At 37.3% G+C, this 23,980-nt stretch overlaps 1 protein-coding gene across 1 annotated transcript in view; it reads left to right on the top strand.

Moving 5' to 3' along the window:
- The window catches only part of PTPRK (protein tyrosine phosphatase, receptor type K), a 570,492-nt gene that overhangs the window by 525,541 nt on the left and 20,971 nt on the right, over window positions 1-23,980 (top strand). Inside the window, exons 15-21 of the mRNA XM_025211350.1 lie at window positions 2,883-3,021; window positions 9,856-10,016; window positions 12,961-12,996; window positions 17,502-17,686; window positions 19,203-19,290; window positions 20,430-20,506; window positions 23,797-23,833. Coding sequence (XP_025067135.1) covers window positions 2,883-3,021; window positions 9,856-10,016; window positions 12,961-12,996; window positions 17,502-17,686; window positions 19,203-19,290; window positions 20,430-20,506; window positions 23,797-23,833 — 723 coding nt within the window. The remainder of the gene's footprint in view (window positions 1-2,882; window positions 3,022-9,855; window positions 10,017-12,960; window positions 12,997-17,501; window positions 17,687-19,202; window positions 19,291-20,429; window positions 20,507-23,796; window positions 23,834-23,980) is intronic.

Consider the following 23,980-nt stretch of genomic DNA (forward strand, 5'->3'; position numbering starts at 1 on the left):
TTTCGCCCTCCGTACTGACAAGAAGGGAGTTCCCCAGCCTGTAGGTATGCTGCTGGTTCTTCCTCCCCAGGTGCAGCACCTTGCACTTAGCAGTGTTGAAACCCATCCTGTTCTCATCTGTCCACCCCTGTAACCTGTCTAGGTCCAATTGCAGCCTATTCCTCCCTTCTATCATGCCCACGTCCCCCCACATCTTAGTGTCATCAGCAAATTTGAATAGGGTGCTTTTTACCCCCTCATCCGAGTCACTGAAGAAGATGTTGAACAGCGCAGGTCTGAGGACTGAGCCCTGGGGGACCCCGCTGCCCACATCTCTCCAGGTCGAAAATGACCCATCCACCACCACTCTCTGGGTGTGGCCCTCCTGCCAGTTAGCAAGCCATTTGACTGTGTAGGTGTTGATGCCACAGTCCCCTAGTTTTTTAATGAGAATGGGGTGAGAGACAGTGTTGAAGGCCTTCCTGAAGTCCAGAAAGACTACGTCCACTGCTACCCCTACGTCTAAGGATTTTGTGACCTGGTCATAGAAGGCCACCAAGTTGGTCTCACAGAACCTGCCTCTAATGAACCCGTGTTGGTTGCCCCTAAGCATAACCTCCCCTGCTGGCCCTTCGTGGACATGTGCCAGGATAATTCTCTCAAAAAGCTTACCCAGGACCGAGGTAAGACTAACTGACCTATAGTTCCCTGGGTCCTCCTTCCTTCCTTTTTTGAAAATGGGAACCACATTGCCCCTTTTCCAGTCCTCTGGTACCACACCAGAGCACCATGAGTGCTCATAAAGCCATGCCAGGGGTCCCACAATGACCTCTGCTAATTCCCTCAGCACTCTGGAGTGGAGGTCATCAGGACCAGCTGATTTAAATACATCCAGACCCTCCAGAAGTTCCCTGAATAGATCCTCACTGACCCTAGGCCTGGGTGCACCTCCCCTGGGGCCTGAGGGGGTCCCGGCGGATGGGCTGATCTGGTCCCTGCTCAGGAAAATGGAGGCAAAGAAATAGTTAAATATGTTAGCCTTGTCGTCTGGTGCGACAACCAGATTTCCTAGCGTGTCTTGCAAGGCCCCATGTTACCGGGTACCTTCTTTTTGCCCCCTATGTATTTAAAAAAGGACTTCTTGTTGTCCTTAATCTGGGTAGCTAGTCCCAGTTCCATCTCTGCTTTTGCCTTCCTGACCTCCCCCCTGCAGGCCTGAGCAACCGAGGTATAGTCTTCCATGGTGATGGCCCCTCCCTTCCATTGGGTGTACACCTCCCTTTTAGCTAGGAGTTGTTCCCGTATGTTTTTGGTGAGCCATGGGGGCTTTTGCACCCTCTTGCCCCCTTTGACCCTTGTTGGGATTACCTCCCCTTGGGCATGGAGGATCATCTCCTTAAGGAACGACCACTCCTCTTGGACACCCGACTCCCCTCCCCTCCGGGACCTCAGTGTTTCCCCAACTATTTTTCTTATTCCCCAACTCCTCTGTTGCATAGCCCTCACTCACCCACATGCCACAAAGGGCCATGTCTACTTCTGACCACACCTCCAACCTGTGTTAGCTCACTGGTAGCCTGGTGGGTCAGATGGAGCAGCTCTTCAGGCCATATGTTTTATAACCATGTTCTGTTGTATTCTACCACAATAAAAATAGGAGTAATGACAGCAGCAAACAATACATGTGTTCGGTCCATCCAATTATATTGTTTAAACTTGTGTGTCTAAGTGGGCATGGAAACAGATTTCTACCCACAGAACAGGTCCATTGCATCTACGGCTGTGTGTATTGTAGTAGAAAAGCACTGTAACATGCTTGGCATTTCAACTGAGAAGGATGGTCCTTGGGTTTGAAGGACTCTGGGACTCCAGACGTATAGATTCTATTCCTGGCTTCATCACAGGATTCTCATGTGAGGATCCATGCATAAGGATAAAGGGGAAAAGGTTGTTAGTGCACTCATTCTAAATGAGACCACCACAGGCTTCATGTATGACTGTGGATGAATTGCTTAATGTTAGTACCTCTGTTCTCTGCAGGTCTATTCATAGTATCTGATGAAGTGGGCTGTTGCCTACAAAAGCTTATGCCTTTCTGAACAAGCCTGAGAAGTTCTGTTCCGCCATGACTTACACTGTCTCTTTACCAGTGTTCCTCATCACTGACTTGGAAATGTGTTTTGAGGGTAGATGCATTAAAAAATGGTTAGGAAATCAGATGCTGTGGAGATGAGACCACATAAGGGAGGCAGGAGTTTAGAACAGCATGTAGGGAGAAGACAGGAGTGAGAGACCCCTACATTCAAAATCACAGATCAAAATAATTGTCCTGAAGATTGGAGATTTGATTACTTATTCAAGAAATCTATTTCCAACGCTTATAAAATATTTCTTTTGACATGTTTGTATAATAGTGTATAATATAAAAGCAAGATTAAGTTTGGATAGCTGGTGTAAACCGAGATTGCTAGTGTGTGGAAATTATGACATGGAACATACAGGATCTTGAATGCAGATCTTGAATGCTCATTTATAGGCACTGCTTCGGATTTTTAATACTTTTAAATAGTTGTTAAGAAAGTAAGAACAAGCTTATGTATCTGGCAGGACTCCATTTAGCACCATTCTGCATTTGTTTAGAAATCCATGTGAATGCATGTATTGTGTGTGCTATAATTTACACATTTTATACACATGCACACATGCAGGGTCACACATTTCTGTGATGCACACATAGACACGCGTGTGTCATGTGGACATGCATGTAAGTACTATGCTCATAGAAGGTGCCTTTATATGGAATTAAAAACAGACAAAATTGCCAGTAGGGAAATTACGGTTGACAAAAATTACTGTCTGTAGTCATTATATACTTTAAGTAACTTCTTTCTGGATTCATTTAGCAGCAGCAACAGAGGAACCAGAAGTGATTCCAGATCCAGCCAAGCAGACAGACCGAGTGGTGAAAATAGCAGGAATAAGTGCTGGAATTCTGGTATTCATCCTCCTCCTCCTAGTTGTCATACTAATTGTCAAAAAAAGGTAAGAACTTTATCTGTCCTGACCCCTCCTTTTTCCTTTAGATTGAGTAATCTAGGAAAAAACTAACTAAAATAAAAGCCATTCTTTCACAGGTCATTTCAATTTGTGAGGACCAGTAACTCAAAATATACTCTCAGCATTTAAGTGGTTTCTACATATTCCACCTTTATTGCTATGACGTTTTTATTTTAAATCTTGAGATATGTAATATATAATGTGAGTTTGGGGATCTAATAGCTGCATATTTTCTGATTGTTATTCCTTCCCAGGTAGTCATAATTGTAAAGCTGTAGAAGTATGCAGGAGTATATAAAAATGAAAGTAATTGAAATTCATGGATCCTTATTTACTTTCTGCGCCTTCCATATTGCCAACTTCTATATGTATTTGATTTCACATACAGTTCTTATGAATTATTTGTATCCATATATTGCCCAACTTTTCTTTCCAAATAATGTAAATATTTTATACTTTTGGCTATGTTCATTTAAATCTAGAAAACATTTTTTTAAAAGACATTATAGCACTATTATATTATTTAGTGAGTTGTGAGTGCAGATTTTTAATGGATTAATCTGAATGAACTTCAGGGTGTTTTCTGTTTTATTTTGTTTTGTTTCTTTAAGTATTGTCTTCAGAAAATAACCAATAGTGCCATCTTCTGGAATTGTAAAAGGATAATGAAGCACAAAATTAATTTAATTTAATGTGTACTTCAAGTATTTACTTTTGCATTTTTTTAAACAGCGTTTAAATTTCCATTAGTTGCAACTCTTTTAACCTGGCATAAAATTACATAATCTAGTTCTGTAAAATCCTAGTTCTAACATTTTAGCTACTAATAAAAACAATGAGATCTGTCTTTTTCCTTACCCCTTTATTACTCCAGCCCCAACCCCTTTTAGAATGAGCAAGCCAGTTTGTTTTGTTCAAAATTGAGACCTTTGTCTTCCAAAGGTTTGTGCATTTCAGTCTTTTTCTTTCTTTTTTTTTCTAGGATTCATACTAAAGAATATATTTGTAAATGTTGCATATGTTAAACTGAAATGAAGTTTTCTATTTTTTTTTAAAGTAGAAAAACCTTAAAATTGTTCCTAAGATCATACTATATGTTATAATTACTGGTTTCCATTAGATTTTTTTTTAATTTATTGCCTCTTTACAATTACCCCCTGGAGATATATAACTTGGAGAAGAAACGTCTGCATTAGAAACATTAGGTATGCTTACAGTGTTCTGTGTTAGTTAGCTACATATGTGATTTTCCCAAAAGTGCTTTTAATTTTCTCTGTTGTCTGCCTCTGTGGTTGAGAACTAACACATATGCAAAAGACCAAGTCATAATATTTGAAAAATGAATAAAATCTGATTATTTTCTTTACACAAGTTTTAAAGTGATAAGCAATAATAGGTTTTTAGCTTTCATCAAGGAACTATGTCTGATCTAGCCATCATAAGATATATTGGGGTGGGGCGGGGACTCTTCTTTTCACCCTTTATTACAGTGGTCCCTTCATATTTGATACAAGATTGTTTGACTGGGTCCACGTAATATATCATCAGTCACTTTCAGATGGGATTGACTAATCTTGTGGGTAAGAAAAGACAACTTCAGGGGTGCGTGCAAATATTTATTAGCAAACTGGTTCAATTTTACATTGAGAATTCTCCTAAGATCATGCTTTTGTTAGTTGTCAAATGAAGCTTTAATTCCTGATACATCAATTTAATAATGTCAGTACAATTATATTTTTTTAAACTCTCCTCCCCTCCATCACCCTCTGAAAGCCTGCAGGCAGTAACTTGTTAGAAGTTCTACTTGATCATGTCTAGAAATACATAACACATCTAAACTCCTTTTCTATTTTGTATTCAAAATAGGTGGGAAAATTAACCTATTTAATGAATCTTTAATGTTTGGTAATTTTTCATGATGATAGTTTAATTGGTTGTCTACTGAATATATAATAGGTCTTTTCATTTTTCCCCCTTAGGGAAAGTGGACAGTTTTTTAGATCATCCATTAGTCAAGGTCACATATGACAAATATATAAAACTTTGAGAGAATGGCATGACACATACCTAAATTAATTCAACCCCTCTGGTGAATCAGGGCTCCTTGTACAAGAAAAGCATGAAGAGATATAGCAATCCCAGCACTTACATATAAACACACTCCAGTTAGATTTGGTGGGACTGAAAACTGATACATTTTAATCATTTTCAGCATACATATTCAGTGATTCCATAATGTAGTATCCCTTTTGATACCTGAGGTTGATCATAACCTGTTATATAGAAGACTCAACAAAACAATGAATGTATTTATCCTTATAGGTTTAATAAGTCTCATGCACTGACGTAGATCCCTAAATTTGATTAAATGTGGCTTTATCTTTTTTTTTAAGAAATCAATGACTTAAGCAGTTTTGGTTTTGGTTTTACAAGCCTGAAAGATGTTTTATGCTTTTGCTTGATCATTTGTACAAATTGAGTTGAAGTTCAACTGGATGAAACTATTAGCTCTTATAGAGTTTTACAAAGTAATCAAACTACCCCAAAAAGGGATACTGCATTTTTAAAGTATCAATATCATTTTTAACCATTATTGGATGATTTCCAAATGTACTTCATTTCCTTCCATTTGTTTACCTTCCATATTTTAGATGCTTAGCATGCATACATCAACATTTCCAATATTAAGATTTAAATATATAAAACATATGTTTGCATTCAGCAAAGGTGTGTGTGTGTATATATATACGTTAGTATGCACATACATCTACTGTAAAAATGTGCATTGTTGTATAGTATGTGTACACACATGTATTTACATACAGTATGTTTACAAACATATGTACACCTGTGTACCAGTTAAGACTTTCAAACACATAAATGAAATCTAGCTGTTTTCTGATTATGAATGTATTTGTTAACATGATAATTATTTTTTCCATCTGAAAAGTAAAAAGGATACTTAGTACACAAGATATGTACACAGCTGTTCCATTTTCTCATGACATTTAGGTGGTAATCGATCATCATATTATGCTGAGCTGCATGTTGAAAATACATAATCCATTTACTTTTCAATTTTTTTGGCAGTAAATGAAATGTCAGCATGTGATTTTTTTTTTTCTCAAGTGATCTTTCTAAAAACCAAATCATTTTTATATGCGAGTGCATTTTTTTTAATTGCATGGCAAAGTAAGGCTAATCAGTGCATGAGCAAGTTGAAATGCTAACTGAAGAAACACGAGTTGTTCAATTTTTTTTTTAACGCACATTTCTCTGCTTTATTGATTGTGACGGAGTCACGCTTTTCATTCACCATTGCTTCTCTTTTTCCACTGTCTGTGATTTGCTTGCCAGGAGGAGCTACTATTCATACTCCTACTACCTGTAAGTAGAACATGGGTGAATTACTCTTTTCATGTTTTAAAGATGCAGTATCCCTTTTAAAAAAAGAGAAAAAAGTCTATAATTTTGGTAAAGCTGGAATGATTTTTACATTTCCTTGGTTTTAAAGGGTTAAAAAATTCCCTCATCATTTTTCTGCTTTTACAGAATTTGTTTTTTTAAAGGGATATTGTATATATAATTGTATACTGAGATTTTTTATTTTTGCCTACTTTTTTCCATAATTATCATTTTAGTTGGTATAGTCACAATTTAATTTGTATTGTAACTAAAAACAGAAACATCATGCTTACAACTGTCTTTGTGGTAGCTACCCCATTTACTAAGTTAGGGAGCATGGTCATGAATTACCAAGGGGTTTTTTTTAACTCAAGCATATCATTGTAGAAAAAGTACATTTGCAACTAATCCTTAACAACACCTTTGTTGTTAAAATCGGATGTAGATATCAGACATGTATAACTAGGATCTTTGCATGGTACCTGGGGACCAAAATGTCTGCCTGCACTACTGATAGTAATTATGTAAAAGTGCTTGATCATGTGCTTCATTTTTAGTACATGGTTAAATCCTATTGATTTCAGAGAGGGACTTAAAAACCAAAGCCTGTGGTTCAGCCCTGTTGTGAAACAGTACCTAGTAGTAATGCCTCCCCCATGATTTTTTTTTAAACAGGTTTGATATTTGACAACTTTAAATACACTAGAAGGCTAAGCAAGCAATATTAAACTAACATTTCCATCCTCTGGTTTATTGTGATGAATTTTAATGTTCATGTTAAATAACACTGGTTTCAGCAAAAGATAATTAACTGCACAGGTTCATACTATGATGGAGCACTTTTCCCCTCTAGCTCCTACTGAAACACCCACCTCATGGGTTCATGCAGTTGGAGCTTTTAATACATAATGAGAATCATTTACACTTCTGTCAGCCTCAAGTACTTGCATAATGAATTGCTTAAGTGTCCTGAAGCACAGATTGCATGTGCCTTTAGCTCACTAAGAGAGAACATCAAACCTATGAGGAGTCAGGAGCTGTTGAACAATAAAAATGTCCTTGCACTTGCCATCGGCAGATTCCAGTGCTGGAATACAATAGACTTTCTTTTTTTTTTAAGTAGTAGTAGTTGGCACTTTATGTAAGAATTAGTAGCAAGCTTCTCTATTAGACACTAATAACTTGAAAGCTTTAATGGATGCTGATTTATTTAGCATAGCTAGCAAGTTTCCTGCTTCAGAAGGGAGTTTAATATGGTGAGAGAGGAGACTTAATAGCCTTTTTTCCATTCCATTCCATTCCAGGGTTGGTCTCAAAAATAGAATCCTTCCAAATAAGAGCTTTAGTGTATGGAGAATATTTGAAAAGCTTTGACACTGGCAAACAAAACATGAACTAGAAATGCCAGTTTCATGAAAGCTTTGATAGAATTATAGAGCAGTCATAAATCAAAAGCATTTTCAGTTCCGGAGCTTCTATTTTTATACATTTAAAGGTTTGTTCAGCCACCGCATTGTGTAAACCTACTTTAAAACTTTCTGGAGGAGAGGGGAAATAAAAACACTTGTATCATAAAAGGCTTTAAAAAGACATGAAAACGTCCTTTGTTGTTGTTTAATATTTACCAACACAGTCACGTGTGCATGCTTAGTCTTGCCCATCTGAGTTCTCATTTTGACCCATAGGTTTTAATTAAAATAGAATAGTCTCGAGGGGCAACCTTCAAAATTTCCTTAATTAACTGGTAGTTTTTAAGATGAAAATGCTAAGGAGAGCAAAGTGTTTGATTAATGTAAGACTCTTGTTTGATCACTTGACTGCACTTAAGCAACAGTTCTTAAGTCAGCTTTGTCTTGTCCACCAATGGCACTTCTCAGTGCACCGTAAATAGCTGAATTACATTTGTGTGTACGTGAAAGACAGCCCTCCCACAGATTGCCCCCAGGTGGCAAAGACAATAAAGGTAATGTATCCCCATTCCTATTCTCAGAGACCTAGGGAGATCACTTCCCCCTTCTGATCTGTGGGAAATCTCAGCACACACCAAAGTTATAACATTATAAGTAACTTACAGGAGTGGTTAATCTCTTACCTCTTCTTCATGTGGAAGTACTGAATATTAGAATTTGGCAGCCCACCCAGAAGTAGCCAGCAATGCTTATATGGTTGAAATATTATATATATAAATTGAAAATACATTTAACAAGTATTATAAACCTTGCTTTCTATAGGAAAAGCTCATGGAATTCAACAGGCAGACAAGCTTCTTTGGGCTACAGCCTACACCCCTGAAATTCAACTGCACTTTAAACTTGAGATTTTTTAAAATACCATAGTTGTTATATTTATTATCTTTTTCATATCTGTTGCTCATCCAAGGAAAGCATGACAGATGGTTTCCTAGCATATGCAAGTATGGTTATCATGCTGCTTTGATCTATAGTTGTGACTGTTTAAAATTTTGAAGATTTGTATATTTGTTGGTATAATAAAATGCCTGTAGAGCATTCCTAAGGAACCAAAGAGCATATCTGTTACACCGATAGAGTGATTTTAAGTAGTATTAAAATGACTACCAATATATGTTAGTTTTGGCCTCCAGTGTCAGTAAGCAACTTCTGATGCTGCATTCAAAAGGAAGGTGTATTAGAAAATTTAGCATGCAATTGAAAGGTAGTAGCAATAAAATTTTGGTTTTAGCAATACAATTCAGGGTGTTACAAACCTGATTGTGGTATGTAGAGAGTCCAAGGTGCTTAATGCCAAAAGTCTGTACTGACCTCAAAACACATGAAGAACACGGATTTTCTTTCAGGAAAAAAAAAAGTAGTGTCAGGTAAAATGAGGAAATATACACCCTTTTGGATTTCATTTATAAACAGAAGGAGCACTATTAAACACAGAAGGTAACATTAATTTGCATTGAATAATTATGCGTGTTCTGTTATTTCATTGGATGTCTTGGCTATTAAAGTAATTTAATTGGTAAAATGATTTCTCCTGAACAGGAAAAACAAGGGGAATGAATTATCCATTTATAAAATCAAAACAATTTTAAATGAGATGGTTGATAACATTGCATACACAGATGCTCTTTATTTACAGTTTTAATTAAAAGTTAATTATATTTTAATGTATTTATAGTATAATTACTCTGGGAAAAATATTTTACTGCATAGAAAAATAGGAATCTTCATATCACTGTAGTTGTGCAGCATAACTATGCCTCTGACCATAATATCCGCAAGTATGCTTTTCCTATGGCTGTGAGTATAACTGTATAAATATCAAGTTGGACATTGTTGCAACTGCATCTTACTCATGTGCTCTTTAAGCACCATCATTATTTTCTATTGCAGCTATTAATGCTTCTAGTATTAAGGGGTTTTTTTTAATTGTTTTTTGCCTGGGCAGCAAGCTTGCTAAGAAACGAAAAGATGCCATGGGGAACACCAGGCAAGAGATGACACACATGGTGAATGCGATGGATAGGAGTTATGCTGATCAGAGCACCCTTCATGCAGAGGATCCTCTTTCAATCACGTTCATGGACTCTCATAACTTTAGTCCAAGATGTAAGTAAAGCAATGTTACATATTGCAGGTAAAGATTTTAGCTGAAAGTGAGGGAATAGGAAAAGCACCTTATTTGCCATTTTAGGATGGTTGCATGTAGAACCATTGTAAGTGGATTTTACAGGGAAATACAAGGGTTTGGAAAGGAATGCTCAGGTAATATGGATGGAAGGTATCATTTTCCTAGAAATACATTGTTTAACATATTTGCAGTTAGTTTTGGTTACTACCATTTAGTACACATTCTGCATTTGCATTACCTCAGAAATGTGCTTTTTCTGTATTAGGCCATTTTTATATCTACATTGAAAATAATCATTGAAATATTCACTCAAAAAAATTCATTGAAAATATTCAATCATTGCTATTGTACACCATGTTATAACTGTAACCAGTTAGTTTGTTTGCGAGAGCATGAGCCTCAAATAAATTTCTGAGTAGATTATAATAGAAGGGAACAATGATTCTATAAGCTATCTGCTGCTGTATCTCCAGGTTTGTAATAAGCTTGTGTCTCTGTGTAGAAAGGAGAAAGGTTCGTACTGAAATGTTTAGTTTTATGCCAGCCTCATCATTCCACTTTATCATAACCCTGATTCCATAAAGCACTTAAGTACTTCTGAAATCAGCATTTCATGTACTTAAATTCTTTCCTGAATCCAGGCCTATATTACAATGTACCATTATTACATAACTTGTTTCAGAACTGAATAGTGATCATAAAAGTGATTCTTTGGTTTGTTTCATTAGGTCCCCTTAATATTGTCAGAAGGGATAAAAACAGGCCATGGTGATATCAAAAGTTATACCTGTTTTTTTTGTCTGGCTTAGGGGTTTGCATGCTGAGCTCTGGGCCTGAAGGTTGAGAGTTCAAGGCTGTGTGTGGGCACAGAGCGTCCGTTAGCAGTGTGCATGTGGAAGTTCACGAGGAGACTGGATGGTCACCTTGCTGGGGTCACCTGACCCCTGGTTATCTTTCCTGCTTGGTGCAGGGTGCTGGACCCGATGATCTTCTGAGGTCCCTTCTGGCCTTACAATTAATGACTCTATGACTCCTTTTTTCTTGGAACCCTCAGTTAGACCTCTGAGTAGAAACTGTCTTGGTTTGTGTTATGTAGGAAATGAGATTTGGGGGTACCTTGAGATCTTGATGTTCAGTGAAGATCATATCCTGCGGACATAAGAACATTCTCTTCAGGTTCAGTTGTAGCTTAACACTAGCCAGATATTGAATATGGAGTTAAAGTAGTCTAATAGTAATGGTGTATCATGGTGGTTAGAGATGACAATTGCCAGTTTGTCAAGATTTTCCAAACATTTTACAGAAACAGTTCAATTTCTTTGAAATTTCAGTGGAACCTAGACAGGCATGAACCTGCCTGGTTACCTGCCAGCCTCATCTCCTGGGCTTCCAGCTCTTTGGCAGCCCTCTTGATGGGCTGAGGTGGAGCCAAACATTTGGATGTCAGAGATGTCAGCTCATTAGTTCCTCCAGAGCTCACCTAGTCAGCTGCCAGGGAAACTGGTAGCATTGGTTCTAAAGTTCCCAATACTTCAGCTCCTGCAGCTTCCAGGGTGCACAGCCCGCAAGCACCCCATCATGTAGGCTGGCCGGAAGCCTTTGGTCCCCTGCTCTGAAGAGCAATCTAGAGCTCCATGCTCTCTCTCAGAGGAGTTCCAGCGTTTGTTTTTTTATGCCCAATTGGAGTGAAACCAAATTTTGAAATATCTGTTTCACAGAGGAACTCAATATCTTTCTCTGCATGCCTCTAATTGTGACCCCTAAAATCCTTCCAGATTTGCCTAAGGTGCCACTATTTTAGCATCTACAGAATCTCTGTTTTTCCCTGTATCTGCTGTAAAAAGTACCTTGAGTTCTGCAAATAATGATGCTATTAGCTACACATTCTAATGTATTTTTCTAAGTTAATTGGCAACCTTTCTAACACCATATTATTTTAGGATTGGGGAAGCTGGGTAATTGTATGTTAAAGGAAGGTGTGGGGTAAAGTGGAAAGCCTAGTTCTATATTAGTGAACCATTACTTCAGTGCTAATAGGCTAGGGACAGAAATTTCACACAAACTGGTATCAGTGATTGGAAACCAGTTCAAATATATAACATAACAGCAGTTCAGTGCACATAAACTGTTTTCAAAATGGCCGAAATCAGTTTAAGATAAACCTGGATGGGCATAGTATCAGACTTCACTAATTGAGGTTAAATCGGTTTATTGAACTTCTCTCCCAGACCCCTCCAGTTTGAAGTGAACTCACAATCCCCTAGCATCCCAGCACCTCCTCCACAAGCCCCCATTTGCAGGGCCTGGGGGCTAGCCTTGGCCCAGACTGTCTGCTCTAGTTGAGCAGGGAGGTGGAGCTCTACCGCCCCCTGGCTTCTGGTCTGGGCCACTGCAGGCATGTGGCTGCATTTGTGAAATGAAAAGTGAATATCTGTTCACTTGCTTATCAGATCAATCTATGCAGCTTAGATTAACCTGTGAAGAGTGAATCAATTCAGCCTTGGTCATTTGACTGTCTGTACTTAGCCATAAAGATTAGTGAGGGAAAGCCCCCTCCAAGAATAAAAGATTTGTTAAATTAAGTGTATGCAATATCTCTTGAACTTGATTACAAATAGGAATTTAATTTGTTATGCTTATGAACTCCCAAATCACTGCCTATATTACTGCAAATGAAGTTTAGTTTGTTGTAGATATTAGTAAAAAAAACGTATTGCATAGAGCCAGGTAGCTTTTCACCTCACTTCTATGGGACATGTCCTGTAAAAGGGAACTGTGCATTCTTATTCTTCTTTTTAGTATTCTGTAACAAAATGAATGAGAGTTTCACTTTGTATTATTATTCTCTATGTGTTGTTTTGCTGCTTAAAAAGATGCAAATTGAGGGTAATGTATTTCTTCATGAGCTTTGTTTTCCTACAGCGCCCAATGATCCGCTTGTGCCGACTGCTGTGTTAGGTGAGGACCTAGTCCTTCATCTGTGTTCCTGCATGGACTTCCATCTCCCTGCATGGTTTATATCTCTGTCAACAAATATGTTGTATGTAGTAGTGAAGCAGCTTGTTTTAGATAATAAAAAAACTAGGCTCTTTTCAGACAATGCAGGTATATTCAACTCTATACCCAGTTTATTGATTCAGACTTAAAGTTGGCTTATATGCCATGCAAAAACAGTGCAGTTTTTAATTTCTGCATCTAAAATTATTCCCAGTGCAAACTAAATAGCAGCTAAATGAAACCACTGTTAAACATTACTGAGATTTACCACCCTCAAGCTCTAGAACTAATTCAGATGAATTACTCTGTAAGGCCAGAATCCTCATTAAAAAATGTATTATGTTTAGATAGAACCCAAAGCTCCGTCTTCTGTCTAAACAGGAACAGTAATAATTAAGTAGAAAAAAGTTTAAAATACCTAACAGACAGGAAAGATTAATAAAATCTTGATTTGTGCTTTCCAGACCTTGTGTAACTGCAAATGCCCCTGAGTGATAGCTACGTTGACTTTGGAGTAACTTTAAAAATTGAACAGGCATATGGGGGTTTTGCCTTACAAACAGCATTAAAGAAATTACTTTTTTTACGGAAGGATTATAAAAAGTAGTGGAAAAAATTAGTTTATTCTTTTTCCTGGTGTGATAAAATCTAATGCATAGTATTATATTTCCGTCAGTTACCCTGGTTACATTAATAAGGACAATAAATGGCTATGTATTATGCATTAATACATTTAGACTGGAAATTAAAATAATAGAAATTTAGAGCTTTAAGGACCTATCAGGTAATATACTCCACCTTCACTCTGCTGAGGCACAATTAACTATGCCTAACCCTTTCCTATCTGATGTTTCTCTAACCTGTTCTTAAAAACCTCCAATAAGGGAGATTTCGCAGCCTTCTTCAGTAATCTTTTCAAGTGATTTACTACTGTTAGAGTTAGTTTTTCCCTGATACCTAACTTCAGTCAACTTTCCTGCTAATTAAACTAATTTCTTCCTTCTCAATCCCCAGTAGACATGGAGGATGTCAATTCATTATTATCCTTTTTATAACAGCTCTTTCCATACGGGAAGGCCTCCAGTCCCCTTTGTCCACACTGCCTACCTTGTCTTCAATTTTCCAGTTTAAACAAATCCAAATTATTTAACCTTTCCTCGTAGGTTATTTTTTAGATTTTTAACATTCTTATTGCTCTCATTGGGACTCTGAACTAATATTAAGAATGTGTTCCATCCCTTCTCTTATATATGACATTTTTGTTAATACATCCTCAAATGGGATATGTTTCTTTTTGTATCTGCATCATGCTGTTGACTCACGTTCAGTTTGTGATTCACTGTAAACCCCAATACTGTTGCCTAACTAGTAACTCCCTATTTTGTATCTGTACATTTGATTTCTCCTTTGGAAGTGTTAATACACTTTTTAGTTGTCTTTGTTAAATTTAATTTGGTTGATTTTGCCCTGTATCTCCAATTTAGCAAGATCATTTCAAATTCTGCTTCTGTCCTCCAAAGTGTTTGCTTGATGTCTTTTGCATTTTTTCTAACCACACTTCTATAATTCAAGTCATTACATGAAAATATTGGGTAGTCCAGGGATAAAGCCCTGAAGATCCTAATGAAAAGTCTTCCTGGCTAACCATTGATAATTACTCTGAGTCGGGTTTTTCAACCACCTGTATACCCATTACTATAATGTTCTCTTTACCAGGAATGTCAAACATACAGCCTACAAGCCAGATCCAAGCCACAGAGCCATACTGTCTGGCCTGCAGGACTCCTAGAGGGGCTGGAAATTAGGAGGTGGGGCAAATAGGGACATAGTCTGCTACTTAAATCTGGGATGTGGACCCCATTGGCGATGTTGCCAGCTGAGGATGTGTAACAGCTGTATTAATGTACATGGCTCCCTGATGCTGTTTATCCCACCACTAGTGGTGGGTCCAATAATATTTTCAATGTCACCAGAGCTACTGAAACTTCAGATTCATTTACAGGAACCACATAGTTGATATTGAAAGGTTAATCTATTGAGACTATACTCTAACATACTACTATGAAGAACAAGGCCTATGGGCTAATCAAAGGGCAGTTTTGTAGTTTATGTATTATTCACATCACAGTAAACTTTTCACAGATGAGAAGCATTTTATGGGACCAAAACTATAGGAAATTAGTTTTATTTTATCTGAGGCTTCTATTAGATTGTAATTGTACTGGGTGATCCTTTTCTTCATGTTTAGAATATTAATATCTCATTGCATTCTATGTACATTGGTAGCAACTTACTTTGGTAATTTTGCTCTTAAGTCTTTATCATTTCACTTGATGGCATGAAAGCACTCATATATTGAAGAAACGACTTTAAATGTTGCATATTATGAAGCTTCCACAACTTTTAATGCTATTTTTCTTTTAGTCATTTTCTAATCTAATACAGACTTAAAATAAATGTCTTACATTCTGTTCACTCATTGTTTTTTACTGCTTCAATGGGTTAAAGTACCTATTACGGGTAAGTACACTGCATGGAATTGTGGAGAACTGCAAATCAAGAGATTGTTTGAGATGTGTATGGTTTAATATGTATAATACCATAGTAAAAAGTGACTGGTACATGTCACTCATGCTATTAGGTGATTCAATGAGGCATAAATGTATTGAAATTAGCAACTCATGTGTGACAGCTTAAGGAGCTAGGTTACTAACTTTAGTGTTTCTTTTGATAAAGACAGCAAGGATTTTGTACTTTTGGGAAACCTATAGAGAATTTTTAAGTCCCTCTCCAAACCTTAAAATGTTGTTGTTGGGGGAAGGGTTTGATTATTTGAGAGGAACAAGGAACAAAGCAACATGTTAGATCACTAGTGCAGTGATTTCAATGATAAGTGAACTCTTTCTTAATAAGAATGTAGGGAAGCAATAGCAACACATGTTGAATAATCTAATATCCAAATTTTGTTTTCTGCAATGATACTTTTCCTAAATACTTCCCCTATTTCAGTAAAAATCTTTCTTCCAAGACTAAGCAGTCAGTAGGATTTTAAAAACTGCAGCATTTAAGCAACGGGTTGATTACATTTGAGCCTGTTACATCAGTTTAAGTTTGAGAAGTGCTTTGGAATCCTTTATGATAGAACAGTTGTTAAATACTAATACAAATTTTAAAAACTGGTTTCTTAAATAGCATCTCAGGGCACCTGTACACACCACGGGTTGTTATCCTCATTAAATTAAATAGGTTTATAAAATTTAAACTTCTTTATTTTGGAGCATTGCATCTATGTTTGCATCCACTAGGTTTTAAAACAATTAAGCCTTAGAGCATTGCATCTGTGTTTACATGCACTAGGTTTTTGAAGTAATTAAGCTGGGTCCTTGGCTGGCATCACAGAAGACCAGGACAGTCCAGTGCTTCCCCCATGGCCCAGGGCCCCCACCCACCCCATACCCATGCCCTGCCGTGCAGCTGTGGAAGCAAGGAGCTGGCAAACCATACAAGAAAAAAAAGCAAAAGCAATTCAAAGGGGTGAACTACAAAAAAGTTGCAGCACTGTCTGATGGACAAAGAGGCTCATTACATGTCTTTGAGCACCTTTGTGCTTGCACACGATGAATCCATGGATGTGACACTAATTCCCAGCGAGCCAAACTAAACTATGTCCAAGGAGTTTTATTTTAATGCACAAAAAAGACTTTAAAGTGTTGGGAAATCCCGCTTGTGTAAAAGACACGCAGTTGCAGCACATGAAAGAGAAAAATTGTGGCATATACATGAGCCCCCATTATTTAAAGTAGAGACTGCCCTGCTGAAACTAGCACACTTGCTGGCTCATCTGTTCTGTTGAATACACAATGGCAGTACTAACACCTCCATTACTACTAGTATGATGAATTTGAAGTCAGACCGAAATAATGTTTATGATGAACAGTATGTGTTGGAATGTATGGTGTTTCTTCTTCTGTATGTTTCTCTCTTTGGGATCAGAACTCACTGATTCTGGATATAATGTCATGATATACTGGTAGCATTAGGAAAATAGCCTCATTTAATTGCTTATTGTATAGTATTACCATCTTTTTATATATGTTTGTAGGGTTTTTTAAATCAAGTTTAACTTCTACAATGGCACCAAAAGAATGGCGTTTCTTAAAAAAAATAAAGGCCATTAGAAACAATAGTGTAACTTTTTTGAGAAGGTACCCCTAGACATTTATTTTTACAGAAAAGAGAACTGCAAACTTCAATTTGAGCAATCCAATAAATAAATACATATATTAATTTAACACCTAGAATATGCTAGGTGCTAACTTGTACTTTCATAAGCTTGGGTGGAGGAGTTGAGCATAATATCTGTTTCAATAGCTGATTTAAAATTCTACTGTAGCTGTTACATATTCAAGACATATACTATTGTTAGTCTAACTGATATCCAAGTCTCTGGTTTCTTATCACCACAGATGAGAATCACAGTGCGACAGCAGAATCTAGTCGTCTGCTAGATGTTCCCCGCTACTTATGTGAAGGAACAGAGTCCCCATACCAGACTGGACAGCTGCACCCAGCTATCAGAGTAGCTGATTTGCTGCAACATATTAACCTAATGAAGACATCGGACAGTTATGGTTTTAAAGAGGAATATGAGGTAAAATTTCACTGGTTTACTAATTAATTATTTTACCAGAAAAAGTACCTTATTAATATGGCATCATATTTGACATGAGTGTTCTGGATTACTATACCAAGTGTAATGAGATTTAAAAAAAAAAAAAGAAAAAGAATTTGACAGTGATATTTCTTCAATAGTGGGAGAATCTCAAGAAAAGTAATGAGAGGATATTTGAAGACTACTGTCGTGTTCCCTTTTAAGCACCTTTTCCACAAGCTAAATATGCCTGTTTCCTTTAAGCTCTCCTCCTATGACTTGTCTTCCAAGCATGTTATCATTTTTGTTGCCAGACTGAACTTTCTCTAACTTCTCCACATCCTTTTTAAACTGTGGAGAGCACTGCACACAGTACTGTAGGCCTAACCAGTGCCAAGATGAGAAGCACCTCTTGTGTCTTGCACCTAATGCTTCTATTGATGTATTTGCCTTGTGTGCAGCTGTGTCACACTGCAGACCCATACTGAGTCTGTGATCTACCAAGACTCTCAGATCCTTTTCCATAGTGCTGCCATGTAGCCAAGTGTTGCCCATTTTGAATGTGTAGTTATGATTGTCCTTCCCAGGATGTATCACCTTGCATTTGTCAGCACTGGACTTCATCCTGTTAGCTCCAGCTCCCCTTTGCAATCAGTCAAGATCCTTCTGAATCGCACTCCCATCCAACAGTGTATTTGCAGTCCTCAATTTAGTGTCATATGCAAATTTGTTCAAGAAGCTTTCCGTGCTAGCATCAAATCATTAATAAACACATCGAACAACCAGATAAACTATATCCAAAGCATTCCCTTCATCCACCCATGTGGTTATTTTGTTAAGGCAGGAGATCAAGTTTGTTTGACATGATTTGTTTCTGGTAAATCCGTGCTGGGTGCTTGTGATCAGCCTTTCCTCCTGCAGATGCTCACAAATGGCCTTCCTTAGGATATGCTCCAGTAACTTCCTGGGCATTGAGGTGAGGGTAACTGGTTTACAGTTCTGCAGCTCCTTCTTTTTGCCTTTTTTGAGGAGGGGCATTTGTTGGCCCGTTTCCATTCTCTGGTACCTGGCGTGTTTCCCGTGACTTCATGAAGATCACTGCCAAGGGCTCTGAGATCTCCTCTGCCAGGTTCTTCGGTATCCTGGGATGAAGTTCATCAGGCTTTGCTGACTTGAATTCATTCAGACCCACCTATTCTCAAGTACTTGTGTAGAAAACAGATTGCTGGGCAATCAGTAAGATGAGAGTAAAAAGCCTAGAAGTACAAATATATTATAAGACATTTTATGAAGGCAGGTCAGATTCTCCATGCATCTCTGCTAGCAAAGATGCAAGTGTGTATCCAGACCCTCAAATGTGAGATTCTTTTATGGCAGAGAATTGTTGTACTGTGCAGAAAAAAATGTATTTAGCAATAGTTTTGCCAAATCTTGAGTAGTTTGTATTCTTGGTTTGTTTAGTTTAATGATTTCATTTTTAATACTTTCCATATCTGTGTAATTTTTTTAAATATAGAGTTTCTTTGAGGGGCAGTCAGCTTCTTGGGATGTTGCTAAAAAAGATCAAAACAGAACAAAGAACCGATATGGAAACATTATTGCATGTAAGTACACAGATAGCTGGTGAGAAATGTTTGGTAATATTCATAGAAATTCTTCTGCACTGCTGTAGTTCTTGTATATATGTTTAAACTGAAAAGACATAATTCCATAATCCAGTTGTACATCCACTTATAAAATTAAATGCTTGCTATCATTCAGTACAGAATTACAGTGCTGTCTCTTGAATTTTTGTCATTGTCTTTCAACAGTTAAATTAATTCAAGATTTTCTCCTTCTAATGTGGGTAGAATTTTGTGTTTGTACCAAACTATATGCAAGTGGTGGTGATCATTTGAGAATGGCAAGCTAACAAAATTATTTGGGTCTTACTTAAATGGTGGTTTTCTGCAACTAAAATTGTATTTTTGGTTAAAGTGTAGCAGGCTATTCACACCTTATTTTTTGTTGCAGCTCAGGGGCCAGTGTGTCAGAACTCTTGTTATTTAGCACTGGTGTGTTTTACATTGGTGATTAGGACCAAGTAGCCCCACTCTAGTTCTCAGATTTAAAGCTTATGATAGCTTAGATTCATGCACAGGAGGAACACATTTGATTTCTATTGTACAAAGTGAGTTGCATGTGTAATTATAATGTCATTGGGGAAGTAGCTAAGTGAAAGTTGATAGGCACAGATTTAGCTGCTTAGCAATTTAAGTAACTGAAAGCTTGTTACCATGAAGCACTTGGAAGGTTTTTGAGGATATAGATATGACCTTTAGCAGTGGGGGAGTGCAGGAGTGGGAGCCAGGACTATCCTGGTTCTCTAGATGACGCTCCCTGCCACTAACTTTAATTCCTGAACAAGTCACTTAGATTAGTTGCCTGTTTACCATGTGTAACATTATGATACCTGCCACCTGCACAGAATTAATGAAGCTTAATTAAAGTTTGTAAAACATGTTGAGGGGTGTAGGCAGATTCACCCAAAGAACCTTGTCTGCCTGAAACATGTTGAGGCCCTTGAACAAAAGGGCTCCATGCAAATCCTTATCATTTAAAGTTCCTAAAATATCAAGCAGTGAGGCTAAATAAAAAAGTTTCCCAGAAGCCTTTCCATAAAATTATAATATTTTTGTAATTCACATATATTGGAGCCATATGAAAGTAGACTTTTGGTCTGTTTCCTATAATAAATTTACAGATGACCACTCCAGAGTGATTTTGCAACCTGTTGAGGATGATCCTTCTTCAGATTACATTAATGCCAACTACATAGATGTAAGTGGATTGCAAGGCTTTCTCTCACTCTGCAGCTTCTGTATGCAAAACTTTTGCATGTTACAAATTTATTTGCATGCCTACAAATTTATTGAAAGCTTTTAAATTAAGAACAAAATGTACACTTTCCTTGTTCTACGTCCTAGTACTCACTGACATTATTGTGCTTTCTTTCACATCTGACTTTGGTTTGGGCTGTAGATTTGGCTGTACAGGGATGTAAGTACCACTATATGTGAATAACAGCATCCTATTATAAATATTTAACATGGACATTGTTCTTAATTACTTTACACTTCTATTTTTGTTGTTAGATATTTGTGCATGCTTCATTTAATTTACTCATCTGTTTTTATCATTTCTTTGCTGTGAATATTTTTGTATGTACTTTATGAAAATATTAGTTTAGACTTTTGAGCTAGAGATAGAAGTTGCACATAAACCAGTATAAGTGGCCAGAAATGGGTTTATATCTGTACCACAGCAGAAGTTCACTGCACATAAACTGCTTGCAAAATGGCCCAAACCTGTTTCAGATAAACCTGGATGAATGTAGTATCAGACTTAATTGATTTAGGTTAAATCAGTTTACTGAAATTCTGTCCCAGATCCCCTACAGATTCAAGTTAGCTCACAGTCCCTCAGCATCCCAGGATGCTTTGCACCTCCCCTGAAATCCTCCCCTCACAGGGTGGATGGGCGAAACTTGGGCCAAGCTGTCTGCTCCAGCCAAGCAGGGAGGCATGTTCTAGCACTGCTGGCTTCTGGCCTGGGCCACTACAGGCATGTAGCTGCATTTCCAGAATCAAAACTGAAAGTCTTTTCACTTGCTTATCGGTTCAGTCTAGGCAGCTTAGACAGCCTGTGAATATTGAATCAATTCAGCCTTGGGGTTTTTGACTGTCTGTACTTAGCCCTGACATATCTCAGGCTATTGTTAGATAAACCAGATGACCTTGTCTATTTAAGAAAAATTGATGTTCACATACATGTTATTTTATGATGGTCTGGGTTACTAGTTTTCCCCTGCCATTTGTATGTGAAAAGTTGGGTAGTAAGCTGTATGGTAGTGGTTCTGAAAACATACTTAAGAGGCATTTCTAATATGTGCTTCTGAAGAAGGTAAGAATAATACCAACTTTTTAATTATTTTTAAAAGAGAAGCCATCTTTTGTGTATTTCTAGACAAGTTGAATACTTAATTCATATTTGTTATGCAGGTGCCCTATATTGGATATTATGTAGTATATACACAAACATATAATTTTTGAGAGGTAGTATAGATTTTCTGATTTCATCTGTAGAAAACTTTTCTTTTTCAAATTTCATTTTTGATTTCCACATTTTGCTAAGAAATAACTTAAAGGCACTAGAAACTTGAATGATCTTTGCCATGTTTCTTGGTCAGCAAAATATGGCATTGTTTGGGATAAGAAAGCAAAGACACAGGAGATAATTTGGGTAAATAAAAGGCCTATTAAAAAAGTGTAATCCACAATATCTAGTGTATGTTTTAACAGGTTGAGGGGGGGACAGGAGGGTTTCATAATCTTTCAGGTATGTAGCACCAAGCTACATTTCTTCTTCCAGCAGTGCTTTATAAAATGTTTAAGATATTCTAGGGTGTAAAGTTTCAATAACATATGTAGCACTGGACCTTTTACCTCACCCTCTGTGATTTGTAGGCCCAATGATATTTTTCCAAGGGACTTCCACAAAAGTTCTACGACTTTATAATAAACCCTACTTCTCAAAGGTACTATTTTCTCATTAAAAATAAATGCCACCTCATCATAACCCAAGAGGGAGACTGCATATTTATAGTGGCACTTTGCTCAAAGCATTATTTCAGTATAAAGAAGCTAGGAATGCATTCTATTTCTGTTGTTTGAAGGTGGTGCTGAATATTAAGACCTCATGGAAGACTGTATTATCCTTCTGTGGGATTTTTTTGGAAATACCTAATATTCAGTATAATTCTATCCCCACTCTCAAGGCAAAAAATAAAACCCTCTTTAGAAGTCTTTTTCTGAGGCCCAAAGGATAGTATTTAATCCCTGGCCAAGTTGCTTAAGAAGTTCTCAGAAAGAGAGGATGAATCTTCATAATACATGGAAATTCTTCAGTTTCATGACTCACCGTACCAGTAATGGGTACTGGTATTTATATACTTTGTTAAACTATAATAAGAGTTATTTCTCTTATGTTTGTACAGCGTGATGTTTGATATTGTTTACATGCAACCTAGTGCTACTAAATTCCCATCTGCCAGACTTGATTTAGTACAGGTCAGGCAGGTCTATTTGTCTTGTTCGTATGCTAAGAATTGATAGTTAATGGTGGGCAGAACAGCAAGTTTCGTAGTTGTTAGAGTCGGAAGGGACCTATTAGATCATCGAGTCCGATCCCCTCTTCCGGGCAGGAATGAGTGCTGGGGTCAGATGATCCCAGCCAGGTGTTTATCCAATCTCATTTTAAACACCTCCAAGGAAAGGGACAGCACCACTTCCCTTGGAAGCTTATTCCATATTTTGGCCACCCTCACTGTAAAGTGATGGGATGTGTCCAACTAATTGGTTGGGATTGGCTGTGAATAGGTTTACTGCCATATATGTGTGTGTATATACTAGTGTGTGTATCATATGTAATATAATATGCACATATTTTGCATAGCATTGAACATATTCTGCAGAAAATTCTGTTGAAGCCAGTTACAGCAGGTCCTTGATTCTGTGCACGCACACATTGTCCAGCTCTACCACTATTCTTATTTATTTATGGCTCTTCTATACATCTTTCATACATTAGTAATAATAATTTTTTTAAGAAAATGTGAAGTATATACTTGTTTCATGGCATATAAATTAGGAACAATGCCTGGTTCTTTAGATACTGTGAAGGCAAAGGCCATTTTCGCTACCAATTTTTAAATAAGCCATCCAGTACACTCAGCAGGGGAAGACATGTCAAAACAAGACCAATTTAAAGGGCCAGTGACCTGACTAAAATAATATTTACTGTTACAGTACAATGTACGTTCAAGTCAGATGTTAATTTTTCCATTCTATCTGTAACCATTTGAACCTTTTCAGTCTGAATAGACTTGTTTCAGTTATGAGCGCATACAGCTCTTAACCACTAATCTGTTCTGAAAAGGTTGTCTCTATAACTAACATGTCTGCAATCCATTATGCCTTCATTTCCCCCTCCTTTCCTCCCTCCTACCCTCCCTGCCTCCAGTGCTTTTGTCAGTATTACAGTACTCATATGAACCTGTTTTGACTTTTTAGGGATATCAGAGACCAAGTCACTATATTGCAACCCAAGGTAAGACTTTGCTCGAGTAAATGTCAGCCAACAAACCTGTTCCATAATGGTCTATCTGTATTGTTGCATAACAAAATGGTACCAGATTTGGTATGATTTATAGTGTGCAACAGTTGCTGTTTATTTTTCTCTGTTACAGCAGTTTTG

Source organism: Alligator sinensis, unplaced genomic scaffold, assembly GCF_000455745.1.
Source record: "Alligator sinensis unplaced genomic scaffold, ASM45574v1 scaffold96_1, whole genome shotgun sequence".
NCBI classification, from domain to species: domain Eukaryota; kingdom Metazoa; phylum Chordata; order Crocodylia; family Alligatoridae; genus Alligator; species Alligator sinensis.